This window comes from Triturus cristatus, chromosome 10, assembly GCF_964204655.1.
Source record: "Triturus cristatus chromosome 10, aTriCri1.1, whole genome shotgun sequence".
In the NCBI taxonomy this organism is placed as follows: Eukaryota; Metazoa; Chordata; class Amphibia; order Caudata; family Salamandridae; genus Triturus; species Triturus cristatus.
The window spans coordinates 948954441-948967451 of record NC_140593.1 but is presented as its reverse complement, the minus strand read 5'-3'; the positions used below and the strand labels follow the sequence as shown (position 1 = coordinate 948967451).

Here is a 13011-nt window from a genome sequence, read left to right as displayed (position 1 = left end):
CTAAGGGCATAACTCCCTTACCCTGACTAGAAGAAAGGGTCCCTTCTTGGACAAAGGTGCAAACCATTGCCAACAAGAGACCCCCATTTTTAACAACTACACACTGTAGCAGCAAGAGCCTTCTTATGAGGAAAGGTGTGCCCTTCATTCTGTCCCTTCAGGTATGAATACGCTAGCCAAAGGAAGAGGTCCAAGACAGTCAAAGGGGATAGAGTCACACACTTCAGCAGGAAGGACTGCCCTATCTGAGAAGTTTTGTTCCGTCCCTTGATGTGCCTATCAGGCTGGTTGAATGTGGGGGCTACAGCAGATCGTGGGGTGGTGGAGATGCATGGTCCAGTAAGAAGCCCTGCCTTCTGGAATATCCTGTTTTGAGCCTGGAGAGTGAATATAATTTTGTGGGAAGAAATGACTTCATAGCAGGCCTTCTACAGCTGTAGTCACCTTCAGTGTGCAGAAGCCATACCAGTACCTCCGGCCTCACCAGCGGTTTCCCAGTTCAGTGATTCTAGTACAGCCTCAGCAGTGCTCTGCACCAGAGAATGCTGCAGACGCTTCCAGTGCTGAGCACTATCCAGCAGGTAGTCTCAGAGTGCGGCAGCAATGCCAAGTGTCTCGGGCCTCATTATCTCTGTGCCACACAGAAGCTCTGTGGAGGGCTGCTTTGGAGCTCCGAGGTCATGGCGGGCAAGGGACTTCTTTTCCTCTTGTGAAATTTGTAAGTATAAAAACACATGTTAATCATTGTTAGTGCGAACAGCGCATATCTATAGTATGGGCTGTTCCAAAAAGTTAACATTTCAGGTAAGTAATGGCTGAAGAAGGCTGACCTATCACCACTCTTTTGAACATTGTGTGTTTTTTGTTCGCTCTAGCAGAAAGCGGTCTCTTGCCCAGACCTAAAAAGGATAATACAAATACTGATGAGATGAAACACAATATTTTTTTACTGTTATGTGAAAAGAATTTGGAGCATATTCACCGATATGGCTTTCCGTTTGTGACTATTTTGTAAATATGTTTAAGAGAGAATAAGAAAATTCTACGCCAAACTTATAAACTGCAATCTAATGGAACAAAGACATCTGACTACTGTATCACCAAGTATATCCACATTTGACAATATGAAACTAATTCACTCATAAAGATTACATAACAAGAGCAGTAGACAAACTCAAAACAACTCAAGCTGGCCTCACAATTTGTCAAGTTGAAGTAGATAATCAGTCACAGTATCCAATTATCAGTCAAAATCACTTTATTCAGTTAATTAAAACCATAAAAGTACACTACAAAAAATCTGATAAAAACATATACACAATACTTTTAAGACATGATCTTGTGCAGCAAAAACATCTGACTGACAGTCACAGTATCCATTAAAAGATTAATTTGGTGGGATGTGGAGGGAGTTGTGGAGGTGTGGGCACATGTTGGCCCTTCCGCGCCTTTCATGCAAGACACAATATCACTCACCAGCTGAGCTGTGTGACGTTGTTGGACTCTAATATACTTGGAATGGCAGTAATGCATCTTCGTCGTCACTTATCGCTGATGCAGCAGCTTTGATACGCATACTCAGTTAATCTTTTGTGAATTTTTCCTGATCCCACACACAGGTCCTTTAAATGGGGAGAGTCAGACCCCATTCCTTACGAGGTCTACGGACATGCGGTAATTTCACAAGATGATCTGGTCTACGTCATTGGTGGGAAAGGAGCTGACAAGTGAGTACAACCTTTCTCTCTGCTACACGTCACTAAGTTCACAGCAGCAAAAGTGTTGGGAGTGGTGCATGGGTTGGGTGAAAGGTAGAGTGAGGAAATTCCTATTGTATCATCATGGGAACTGCCAGTCACGAAGAAGGAATGACGTGGATATAAATGGTACTTTCATCAGTAGTTTTACACAGTTCATGACCCTGGTCCTATTAACTCTGGACACAATGCTGAATTCTGCATGGACCGAAAACACTTTAACGCGGACAATTGACTGCATCGATAAGTTTGCATTTCAACGTGGATTTTACAGAGGCGAATGTTTGTAGAAAAAAAAGATTTTTTTATGACCTTTTATGTATCTGAATGTGGATTTATTGGCCTTATAAGCCAAACTGTTTTTTTACCACATTATTAGTATTTATTGAACGTTTTTATTATTGATCAATAAAGTCACTTATTTACTTACTAGAGATATAAATGTGTTTGTTGTATTAAGAAGGGAATGTTACTGGTTGTGACAACATTATTATGGGTTGTAAAGACTACCAGGGGTGTTCTGAAGGCAGCCATGATATTTCAAGGAGACTCTAGGGGCTGTGAAGGCGTTCACAGCGGTTGTAATACTGTCATAAGAAGGTAGGGGGACATTCATCAGCATTGCAAAGGCTTCCATATGTGGTGAGAAGTCAGCCATAGTATTTGTTAAGCTATTCAAGGGGGTGGGATGACAATCATAATGGTTGTTACTGCACTCATAATTCATGCTTTGACGTCATTCGTAGATATTGTAAAGGGCCTCTTATTGGTTTTTTTCCAAGTATTTTCTGCTTTCTGCTTTCAATGTGCACCATGAAAGCAGCTTTAATGGAGATGACAGCAGTAAGTGTGGCTCTTAGGCTTGTGAATAGCCATAGGAAGAGTGAGAATAGTCACATTGGATGAAGTGACTGTTGCAGGATATGTGAAGGCGGTAATGGGTTTGTTTCACATGTGACCTTAATTGAATTTTACTCTCCCTGCTCAGGAAATGCTTAAAGAAGATGTACGTCTACAACCCAAAGAAGTTTGAGTGGAAAGAGCTGGCACCCATGAAAACCGCCCGCTCTCTCTTCGGTGCTACCCTGCACCAGGGCAAGATCATCGTGGCAGCTGGTGTCACGGACACAGGCCTCACAGGGACGGTCGAGGCCTACAACATTGCAACCAATAAGTAGGTACACCCTGCAGCAAACTATCGAGCTATATCTGTGTATTTATACAGAGATTTGGGCCCAGATTTACAAACATTTTGTTGGGTTTGCGTTAATTTTTCAATGCAAATCCAATGCATAGTGTAGAGTTGGTATTTAGAATATAATGCGAATCGCGATTTGCATTGGATTGTAATCAAACGTAACACAAAGCTGCACAATGCTCTGCCTTGCATTACTTTGGGCAAAGGGGTGTTCCCAGGCAACCATCAATGGGGTTTGATGCAAATCCCTATCTACAAAGGGCCTCATTTACGTGGCACTAGCGGCACATTTGCGCCGCTGGAGCATCACTTTTTTGACTCTCCGGTGGCGCAATGTGCCACAGCATATTACAAGGCCAGGCAAAGCCACTTTACATGTTTTTTTAATGGCCTTATATATATGTGCCCCTTTCACGCTGAACACTGCGTGAAAGGAGCGTTCCATAGGTGTTGCTGTGGGTGTTCACATGAAACACCCATGAAATCTGAAGCATTTACAGATTTAATAGGAATCACAAACCTGGGAATGCATTAGATTCTAATGCCACCCCAGGGGTGTCGTTAGGTAGGCGCAACAAGGGGAAATATCCTTATTTCTCCTCGTTTTCTCTGCAGCACACATTGAAGGAGGAAATCGCTTCCATTGATTGATTTTGTGCAGAAAGGTGTTCCTTCCTGCACAAAATCAATCATCCCTGCATTGAAGGCACCCATGCAACATGAAGCAAGGGTGCCAGCGTTGGGACTAGGCTGCTTTTTTAGCGCTGATGCAGGGGCCAGTACAGGAATGCACCGTATTCTTGTAAATACTGCGCATTCCTGCCCTTTTAGAATGGCGTAGCGAAGAACTGCAAAATTGCTTGCAGCAGCGCGCTGCGCCATTCTATTGTAAATGTGGCCCAAAAAGTTTTAGTCAGGGATTTGCATCCAAATCCTACGCCTCCTTGAGGCAAACTTAGAGCCGAGAAATGTTTTCATTTCTCTTTGTTTTTCCCTCACCGCATGTGTGCTGCATTATACGACCATTTAATAAAGTGCAAAACAGCTACCTCCCGAAGGAGGTGTCCCGGCATATACAACACACATATGGAGTGGAAAATGCGTTAAAGCATAGTTTTTTTGCTAGAAGGGACCCCTTCCTGTACAACAATGCTTACCACATCGCAGACACCCTAGCACTATGACGCAAGGTTGCCTTTTGTTGGCGCATGTCAGTCAAACGTGCGCCAGCACAGGGAAAAAGCAAAAGAGCTCTGTGTCTTAGTAGTATGGCACTGTTTTCTGTCTCCCATTCACACAACGCATCACAGAAACTTTATTTGCTGTGCTTCGTTGCGTGATTGGTTTGTAAATCTGAGCCTGCATATCTTTGATGAAAGTGCAAGTCCACCTTCTTGTGACATTTCTATTGTGTGATGACTGGGAAGAGGTATATAGTGCCTGGCTATTGGTTCAGGTGTAAAGGCCTTTTAGCAGCATTGAAATGGTCTACAAATTAATGCGCAGCTCTCGCTTGCAGGACATTGAATCTAAAAGGCTGGCAGGGCTTGAGAAGAGTCAGCGTGACTGACTCTACTCGAACTCTTCTGGCCCTTTAGAGTCATTGGCCTGCTGGAGGAAATCCCGTTTAAATTCAAGGCCAGTCGGCCTTTTCCTCAGAATAACTTGTAGTAGGCACTGTTGAGACACTGGGCTTTCGTAAAAGCATGAAACCCGAGGTGAAGGTGGCTAAGGAGACAGAATTTGTATTATGGATTATATATCGATATTTATATATAATAAACCTAGCTGGGAAGCAATGGAGCTCTTAACACGGGCGGGTGTCAAAGGAGTGAAACACACACATACTTGTGGTATCTGGCGATTAGGTTTTAGTGTGTTGGGGTACAGTGTTTCTTGAAAAGAGGTGTCTTAGGCTTTTCCTGTATTTCGGGGGGGGGGGGGGGGTAAGAAGGTCTTATGACAATTGGGTTGCACTTCCCTATCCTGGGTACGTGAGTGATGAATACCTGTCTTATGGTTGTCGCCTTCTTGCAGCTTTTAGTCGGCAGTTTAATGGTGTCTTGACTTCTAGTATGGTGCTATCTGTTACAAGTTGGTAGTTTCTTGGCCATGGTTGGGGTGCTCTTAGCTGTATTTAACCTCTTCATGGAAAGAGACGTATTCCCGGAAATGACAGTCAAATATCTTGTTTCTATTCCAGTCTTCACCGTAGCGACAAATGGACGGCGTGTTCTCACAGAATCCATCTGGCAGCTGTAAGATCAGTAAACGAGCACAGCAGCTCAGTAGAGCGGAGAGCAGGGACAATGAACTCAATCTGTTATGGAAGAGATTTTCTGAGGGGTTGTAGGGTCTTAGGTGACTCCTTTAGGAGTGGGTCTCTTTTGTTTGTGGCACTGTGTTTGATACAGTAAGGATTTAGTCCAATTTTTCTCAACGTGAAATCCAAGCAAAAGTACCCACATCCCTTTCATTTTAGGCTAATATGACACACCCAACTCAGGACTGCCACATGCCGAGAAAGGTATCTGTAAAATGGCTGCTGTGCAAGATATGCGTAACATGTGCGGACTTCTCTCACCAGGTGGGAAGCATTCCCCGAGTTCCCCCAAGAGCGCAGTTCCCTCAGCCTTGTCAGCATGAAGGGCACGCTTTACGCAATCGGCGGGTTTGCTACCATTGAAAATGAAGAAGGGGAATTGGTTCCAACGGAAATGACAGATATCTGGAGGTAAGCAATTGGAGAGAACAACATGTGACCGGCAGTGGCTAACATGTCTGGTGCTCTATTCTTCACATGACACGAGGAGTCTAGCTCTCGCATTTAACTGGTTGTTGATTGCCTGATTATTAAATATGATCTCAATTGGTTCTAGGACTTTATAGGCTGGGAAAGCCGCAGACGCATCAATCACGCCAATGGCTGTTTTACATTGAATTCAGCTTCAGCCTCATATTTAATGTGTGTACATTTGCCAAACTTCTAATAGCAATATCAATGGCAACAGGGGGTAGGCACACCCCTGCAGTGCCAGGGGGTAAACCCTTCAAAGGGCCCACATTCTGCCCAAAGCCAATGATATCTATGGCATATGGGATCCTAAGGGCCCCTCTTCATATTTTACAGGGGGGGGGGCATCATTTTGCGTTACGCCACTGAATGGGGATGGACCACTACCCGGCTTTAAAGCCAAGTTCAAGTTTGCGAATGTAGCCTGCCTCTGTGATTTTCTTGTGATACCGTTGGGGGCCTGCCTTTCCTTTTTTCTGAGTTTTGTGTATTATGGGGGTGCTTGCCTTATACCCCACTGCCCTCTTGTGCCCCCCGTGTACCAAGATATGTTCTCCTTCAGCTTCTGCCTCACTATGGGGCAGATTTACAAGCCCTTTGCGCCTCCTTGCACTGCCATTGCGTCACTTTTTTTGACACAACGGCAGCGCAGACAATGCGGCCTATTTACAACGTGACGCATCTAGGGAGATGCGTCACGTTGTAAAGCCCTGCGTCACATTATACCTGAGTCAGGTATAATATATGCATGGAGGGCGTTCCCATGCAGGAAGGCCTTGTATAAGGGGCGCAGTGAAATCTACAAGATTTCACTGCGCCACTTTTAGGACGCCACTGCGTCAAAACCTTACTCCTGCTTGAAGCAGGCGTAAGGATTGATGCAGTACAGTAAGTATAGGCCTCAAAATACATTGCTGGAGTTGCGTCGTGCTTGCGACACAACTCCGGCAATGGGTGACTTTGGGCCAACAGATGCGTCAGAATTTCTGATGCATCAGTTAATCCTTGCGCCATGGAGCACTGTATTGCAAATACAGCGCATCCATGGTGACGCAAGGACATTTGCCACTGGCGCAAGGAAACTGACGCATCTATGCAGATGCATCAGTTCCTTGTAAATCTGCCCCCATGTGTTCTGGTATGGAGAAGCAGGGAGGGGGGAAAAGACAGTGGTAAGGCAGCTGTTCAAGTGAGTCTGCATACCATCACAATTATCAAGACAGGAGTGCAGACATCCTTGTTAAATGTAAATTTGGAATTTTAACAAAAGCTTGGAGGCATTTTAACCCTACCAACCAGCAAATGCCTTCCAGTTAAATAAACACCAGCGTCAATAAACAGGAAATAAATTACTCAGTCCCTTTGCATTTTAATACCGGCGGCATGTTGGAGGTTGCACTAATGCTCTTGCATCCTACTGTCTTTTTTCAAATTAAAATATTAAAAAGACTTTAATTTCGTGACAACAATTCCATTCCTCAACTGTCAGGTAAATATCCTTATTAAACATGGTTCATCCTTACATGCCACGTACACCATAGATGTGCCCAGACTGAAACTGCTTGAATCACCAATCTGTGGCCCAGATATACTAAGGTTTTGCACCAGGGTTGCGTCACTTTTGGGGAGCAGCCCAGATGCAAATTCCATTTTGGTATTTACTAAGCCACGAATAGACAATTTGCTTGTCTTTGCCTGGTTTAGTAAATACAAAGTAACAACACAGCTCATAGCAATGCCTTGCATTACTTTGCGTTGGGTAGGCGTTACATGGGTGGAGCATGGGCATTCCCGTGCATCCAACATATATTTTGACGCAAACCTAGGTTTACAAAGGCTTAGAAACCGGAGTTTGCACCAAATAATGTGATTACCTATCTGAATACCTATATTTCTCCTTGTTACTTCCTCCTTTCATGAAAGCTGCAATCAGCAGAACACACGGAAAGAGGAATATGCCTCTTAGGATTGTCTTTGTGCAGGAAGGTATTACTTCCTGCACACAACCAGTACTGCCTGTAAGGGCTCCTGAATTGGTGCGAGCCAGCACACAGTGGGCCAACGCTAGGAGAGAGAGCAGAAGTGCATCATGTCTTAGTAGATATAGCGTACGTCTGTTGTCTCCCTTTCAAGCATTGTACGAAGCAAGATGCCTTGTTCCATTGCGTGAAATAGTTGTAAAGCTGTCTCTGGATCACCGGTTTATCATAATACCCTTAATTTCTTCAAGACAAGTTGGTATCCAATTCTTTTTTACCTTTTCACTCTTTGTTCGCCATCGCCTAGGGCTTACCGAGGGTTATTCAGTGAAGGTCTCCCATTGGTACAGAGATCTTCAGAGAATTTTAACATTTATAATGGTTTCTTTGTTATACATGTTTGGGCATGACCTTTTGAAAAATGCAGAGTTACCTGTTTTGGGCAGCAGCAAGGAGTGATTTACTGGAAAATTCCATAAAATGTACAAGAAGGTAGCACATATTTCTCAATGGACTATACATTAATGTGATGAAGAAAGGCCTTTTAGGAGAGTTGAAAGAATATACATGACCTTCACATTCCTTTCAATTAGTGGAAACTTAGTCAATCAAGTACCATATCCTAATAATAGAAACATTCCACCCGGTCCCAAACATCATAGAACCACTTCTCGTAGTACCTTCGAACAGGAATCTAGTACTGTCGGATGTTCATCAAACCTGACTTTAAATACCTTGACTGCAGGAATTCCCTCCATTGCCATATCCTGTCCTATCCCATGGAAGGAGAGGCTCCTTGAAGGCCTTCGAAATGTTATCATAGGAAGTCCCGCCTCAGAAGCAGGAAGTACTGGTCAGTATACATGGCGAGAGACATCAGGGTGTCAGAGGCTTTTCAAAGATGAACATCTCCCAGGCTCACATAAATATCCAGGACAGTTGTTTGAAAAAATACGTTGAATGTTTAAATATCTATTTTAATACAAAGACATACAACTGGGTGTTCAAATAAAAAAAACGAAATGATTTTTTATATTAATTCCCACTCATTTCATGCAGTGAAAAAATAGAGCAGTGAAACCACGGTGGTGTATTAATTAAGCAATATATCTCTGAAACTCTAGTCAGGACACGTGGGGTATCTTAGTATTATGTTGTATTATGGTTTCAGGTGTGGCCAGTAACATTTTAAAATAAATACCACATGGTTGGTCATTGGGGACACCAGAGGCCGCATTATACAAAGTGCCCCGGGGGCCCAACAGGCATTTGCGCCCGCTTTGCGTGCCCCAGGGTATTGTGGTATTACAGAAAGGGCCACAGGCACTTGTACAGCCCCTTCTGTAATACAGGCAGTGCTGGCACACATATAGCACCAGTGCTCCCATCAGAGGGTGTTCTTTCATTTGCATGGGGGTGTGGCCCTATACAAATGAGGGAATCTTTTTGCCTCTGAACCTGCACCGTATTATAGGTGTGTGTGCGGAGGTATAGAAGCTCTCAGGAGGCACACTGTCAGTGCGCCACCTAAAATGTGGCACACTGTCAGTGTCCCCCCTGATGGCAGCCCTCTGAAGGGGGTCCCATGAACGCCCCAGACAGTCACTTGCAGGCGGGTGCAGTCACTCACTACACCTGCCTGCTAGATCTCATACCCCTCTTAAAAGTGCAGGCAGGTTGCCACCTGCACAGAGAAACACGGAGCGGCTGCTTCAAAGCCACTCTGTATTTCACTTGAATGTACTGCCCCCAGGGCAGCACGACTTTGCAGCTGCCATGGGGGCAACACATTGATTATAATACAGCACACTCCTTGTATACACAAAAGGTGCGCTTGATGCAAACAAGGAAAATATGCCGCAATGTGTAATACGTCCTCTGATGTTTTAACCTCCACTCCTAACTCGTGCCATTTGTTTCCTGTGTATACTGAACCCCACTCCATTTGACATGTGAGTCTCCTACCATTCTATTTCCAGCCTACGCTATGCTTATCCCCCACCTTTCAGATCAGTGCTGCTCGCTCCCTCCTCACTACCGTATTCTACCTAACCACAATGGACCAATTCAACTAGACATGGAGGAACGACCCAACCAATATACTGGAAAGCTGAAGTCCCTCTAACCCCCTACGTGGTGAAAGCCCCTTATTGTTCATGAAGACAAGGCACCAAGAGTTTGGTCTAAAGATGTGGTCCTCATTTTGTCAGCCTTGGCATAAAAAAAGCTCAAATTGCCTTATATTTGATTTGCATCCGAGACCCCTATTCTATGACCAGGTCCACTGGGAATTATAGTAGTAGAGGATCAGATTATACAGCAGGGTTGACTAAATTATGCAGCAGGAAAAGTCAAGTTATGTGGCATAACTCAACACATTTCCTCTTATTTGACACGTTTAGGACCTGAATACAAGAATGGGTATCTGAGAGGGGACCAGTTAACTTTGCCAAAACGTCTGCCACTGAGCGGCAACACATCCGATTTTATTTCGGTAACTTTTGATGTATTTAAACTAGAAACAAAGGGGCACATTTACTAAACTTTCACACAACGCAGGCCAGCAAGCAAGATTGCTGCACTTCATTGCGTTTAAGGGGGAGAGCAGAAATGTTCCATATTAACAAAGAGATAGAGCAGTCTGCTCTCTCCTTGCACTGGTGCAATGTGTGCAGCTTACAATCAATGTAGGCTCCCTTGCATCATAGTGCAAGGATGCATGCGTGACAGGCAGGATTGTTTTTGTGCAGGAAGGGTCAAGAGGAAATAACAAGGAGAAATACAAACATTTCTTGTTACGTCTCCTTTGGGAAGGCGTAGCATTGTGATGTATTCCCTGGTTTACAAGTCTTAGTAAATCTGGGAATACGCGAAAATCCATGGGTGGACGCGTGGGAACGCCCATGCTCCACCCGTGGAACGCCTCCCAAGTTGAAATGTAATATAACACAGTGCAAGCAGCTGCCTTGCACTACCTTTCTTTACAAAGCCACGCAAAGCCCCTCAAATCAGGCTTGTGTGGCTGTGTAAATATTACTGAAGCCTTTGCGTTGTCCTTGCGTCGGCTTGCGTGATGCAAGAACACAAATGTGTGATAAATATGGGCTAACATGTTTACTAGTTGAATTCTACACATTATGCAGCACTTTGTGAATTTAGTGGCAAGCAGGGTAAATGGAAAACGCTGCAGTCGCAGAATTACATAATTTCAGTCGCCCTGCCTCTTAAGCGCCAAACCATGGATGTGTTACATGTACTGATTGGGAACCACTACAGAGCCAACACAAGCTTACATTGACACTGTGACTTATTTTGCACTTTCTTTGCAGATACAACGAAGACACAAAGAAGTGGGAAGGCATGCTGAGAGAGATCCGCTACGCCTCCGGGGCCACCTTCCTGCCAGTCCGCCTGAACACGTTACGACTTACCAAGATTTAACAGCAGAAAGAGGACATATGCTGTCCGTGTTTAGTGACTTGGTGAATGCAGAAGGCCTTCCTTCTTGATTTTTTTTACGAGTGCAGAATTTAATGTAAGGTGGCTCTCTTCACCCCCAAAGATTTTGACTTTTAATTTCAATTCTTTTTAACTTCAAATCAAAGCTGGCCTGACTAAAGATGGATGAGGCTACTAATTCTCGACCTCCCCACACCAGCGTCCAACCCACCACCACCACCCTGCGATGTTCGGCATCACATATAGCTATTTTTATGTAACAAGAAAACCTAATAAAGCGAACTGGAATTACCTAGGTATGATCTGGTTGTTACTCCCCAAACGAGGCCGAAGCCATGCTGAGAAAAACATATGTAAAAGTGCTACCTTTGTGTTGCATTTATTTATTCTCACCTGGATTCCTCTCTTCTACATCTTTCCCACTTTGTGTATGCATAATGAGGCTGCCCTAATGTATAAAATATCATAGTTATTTCTACAGCAGTCATGAATTGAAAATTAAAGTGTAAAGATAGGCCTAGTTCAGCACGGACATTCAGGGTCGGCTTTAGCACTGGTGGCGCCCAGTTCAACAATCATTTTTTGTGCCCCCATGACTGCCTCCTCGGATTCTCTCACTACCACCAAGCAAAAGTGCCCCTCAGCTCTCCAATCATAAGTTATTGCTAAACACAGCACCCCCGCTGAGGTCAGCGCACCCCTCCACAGGTCAGCGCCCAGTGCGGTCGCACCGGTCGCACTGCCCTAAAGCCGGCCCTGCGGACATCGCCTGGCATGCAGATGAAGTTGTCCTTCCTTTGTGTTGTTCGTATTGGGGTTGTGTTAGGGAAGTGAGCGCTCGCTCGCACAGAGCACAAGTGCGCATCTGTTTTACGTGACTTCACTTTCTAAAGCACATACATTTAACTCTGAATATCTCCGAGGTACTGCATAAAGCTGCAGCTAGCACGGTTCGGAGACGGAAAGTGGCGGTTGTCTCTGTATTTCTGAGCTGCCCTATCGGAATGTACATTTACTCAGAGAAATTCAGAGTTAAATCTCTACATTTTAAACTGCACTCTGATAAAAACCAGTGCGGGGCACCAGGGCAGTCATTCAAGCTACAGGTCCTGATTGGCACTGAATAGAGGTTACTCCAAAAAACTTCTAAAAAACATTCTTCTACAAACGTTCACACTCTTTTATGAAAATGTGTTTTTAAAAAAAAATTATTTTCCATTTTTTTAATCTTTGGACCTTTATAGGGCAAGTGGCTTTTGCCCGCAGGCTATCGTCTATTTTTTCTTTCAGAGGAGCCTGCAGAGGTAAGCTGTGTATGCGTTTAAATAAAGTAACAGATGCTGATTTTATTGTGCTTTCATAAGTGTCACTTAAAAATACCAAACATAAGGTCTGTTTCATCATATGTTCAGCAAATCAAAAAAGTCATGTTTTTGTCTCCAAATAAAAGAAAATGAACCCCCTTTTTAGTCTCTGGGTCTTCACTGGTTATGTAAAAAATAGCAAAAGTTTTTCTCTCGTTGATGGAATCCTTCAGGAATCATCTTAAGATATAGGAATCCAAGCTTAAGGTCTTCTGCTCAGTAGGGTCAGCTGGAAGACTGGTGCTATCAATGTGGCTCAGCGTGTAATAACACAACACATACAGTGTGTATTCTAGATGCCCAATCTTGGATATATCCAAAATGTCAGCTTCCAAACAGCAAAACCCATTTGAACATATCGAATTCATAATATGGCCAAGAATTGCTAGCTGTTCTCCCTTCATTCAATTTTTATCTAAGAACCGAGCGAGGAACCTTAGTTCTGTACTCTGCAGTCACC

General features: G+C 44.0%; 1 protein-coding gene across 1 annotated transcript in view; it reads left to right on the top strand.

Annotated features, from left to right (window-relative positions):
- Window positions 1-12650, top strand: part of KLHL40 (kelch like family member 40) — a 53694-nt gene extending 41044 nt beyond the window's left edge. Inside the window, exons 3-6 of the mRNA XM_085628793.1 lie at window positions 1620-1727; window positions 2746-2931; window positions 5543-5689; window positions 11058-12650. Of these exons, the coding sequence (XP_085484919.1) occupies window positions 1620-1727; window positions 2746-2931; window positions 5543-5689; window positions 11058-11169 (553 nt within the window). The 3' untranslated portion in view covers window positions 11170-12650. The remainder of the gene's footprint in view (window positions 1-1619; window positions 1728-2745; window positions 2932-5542; window positions 5690-11057) is intronic.
- The last annotated feature ends 361 nt before the right edge of the window (window positions 12651-13011 follow it).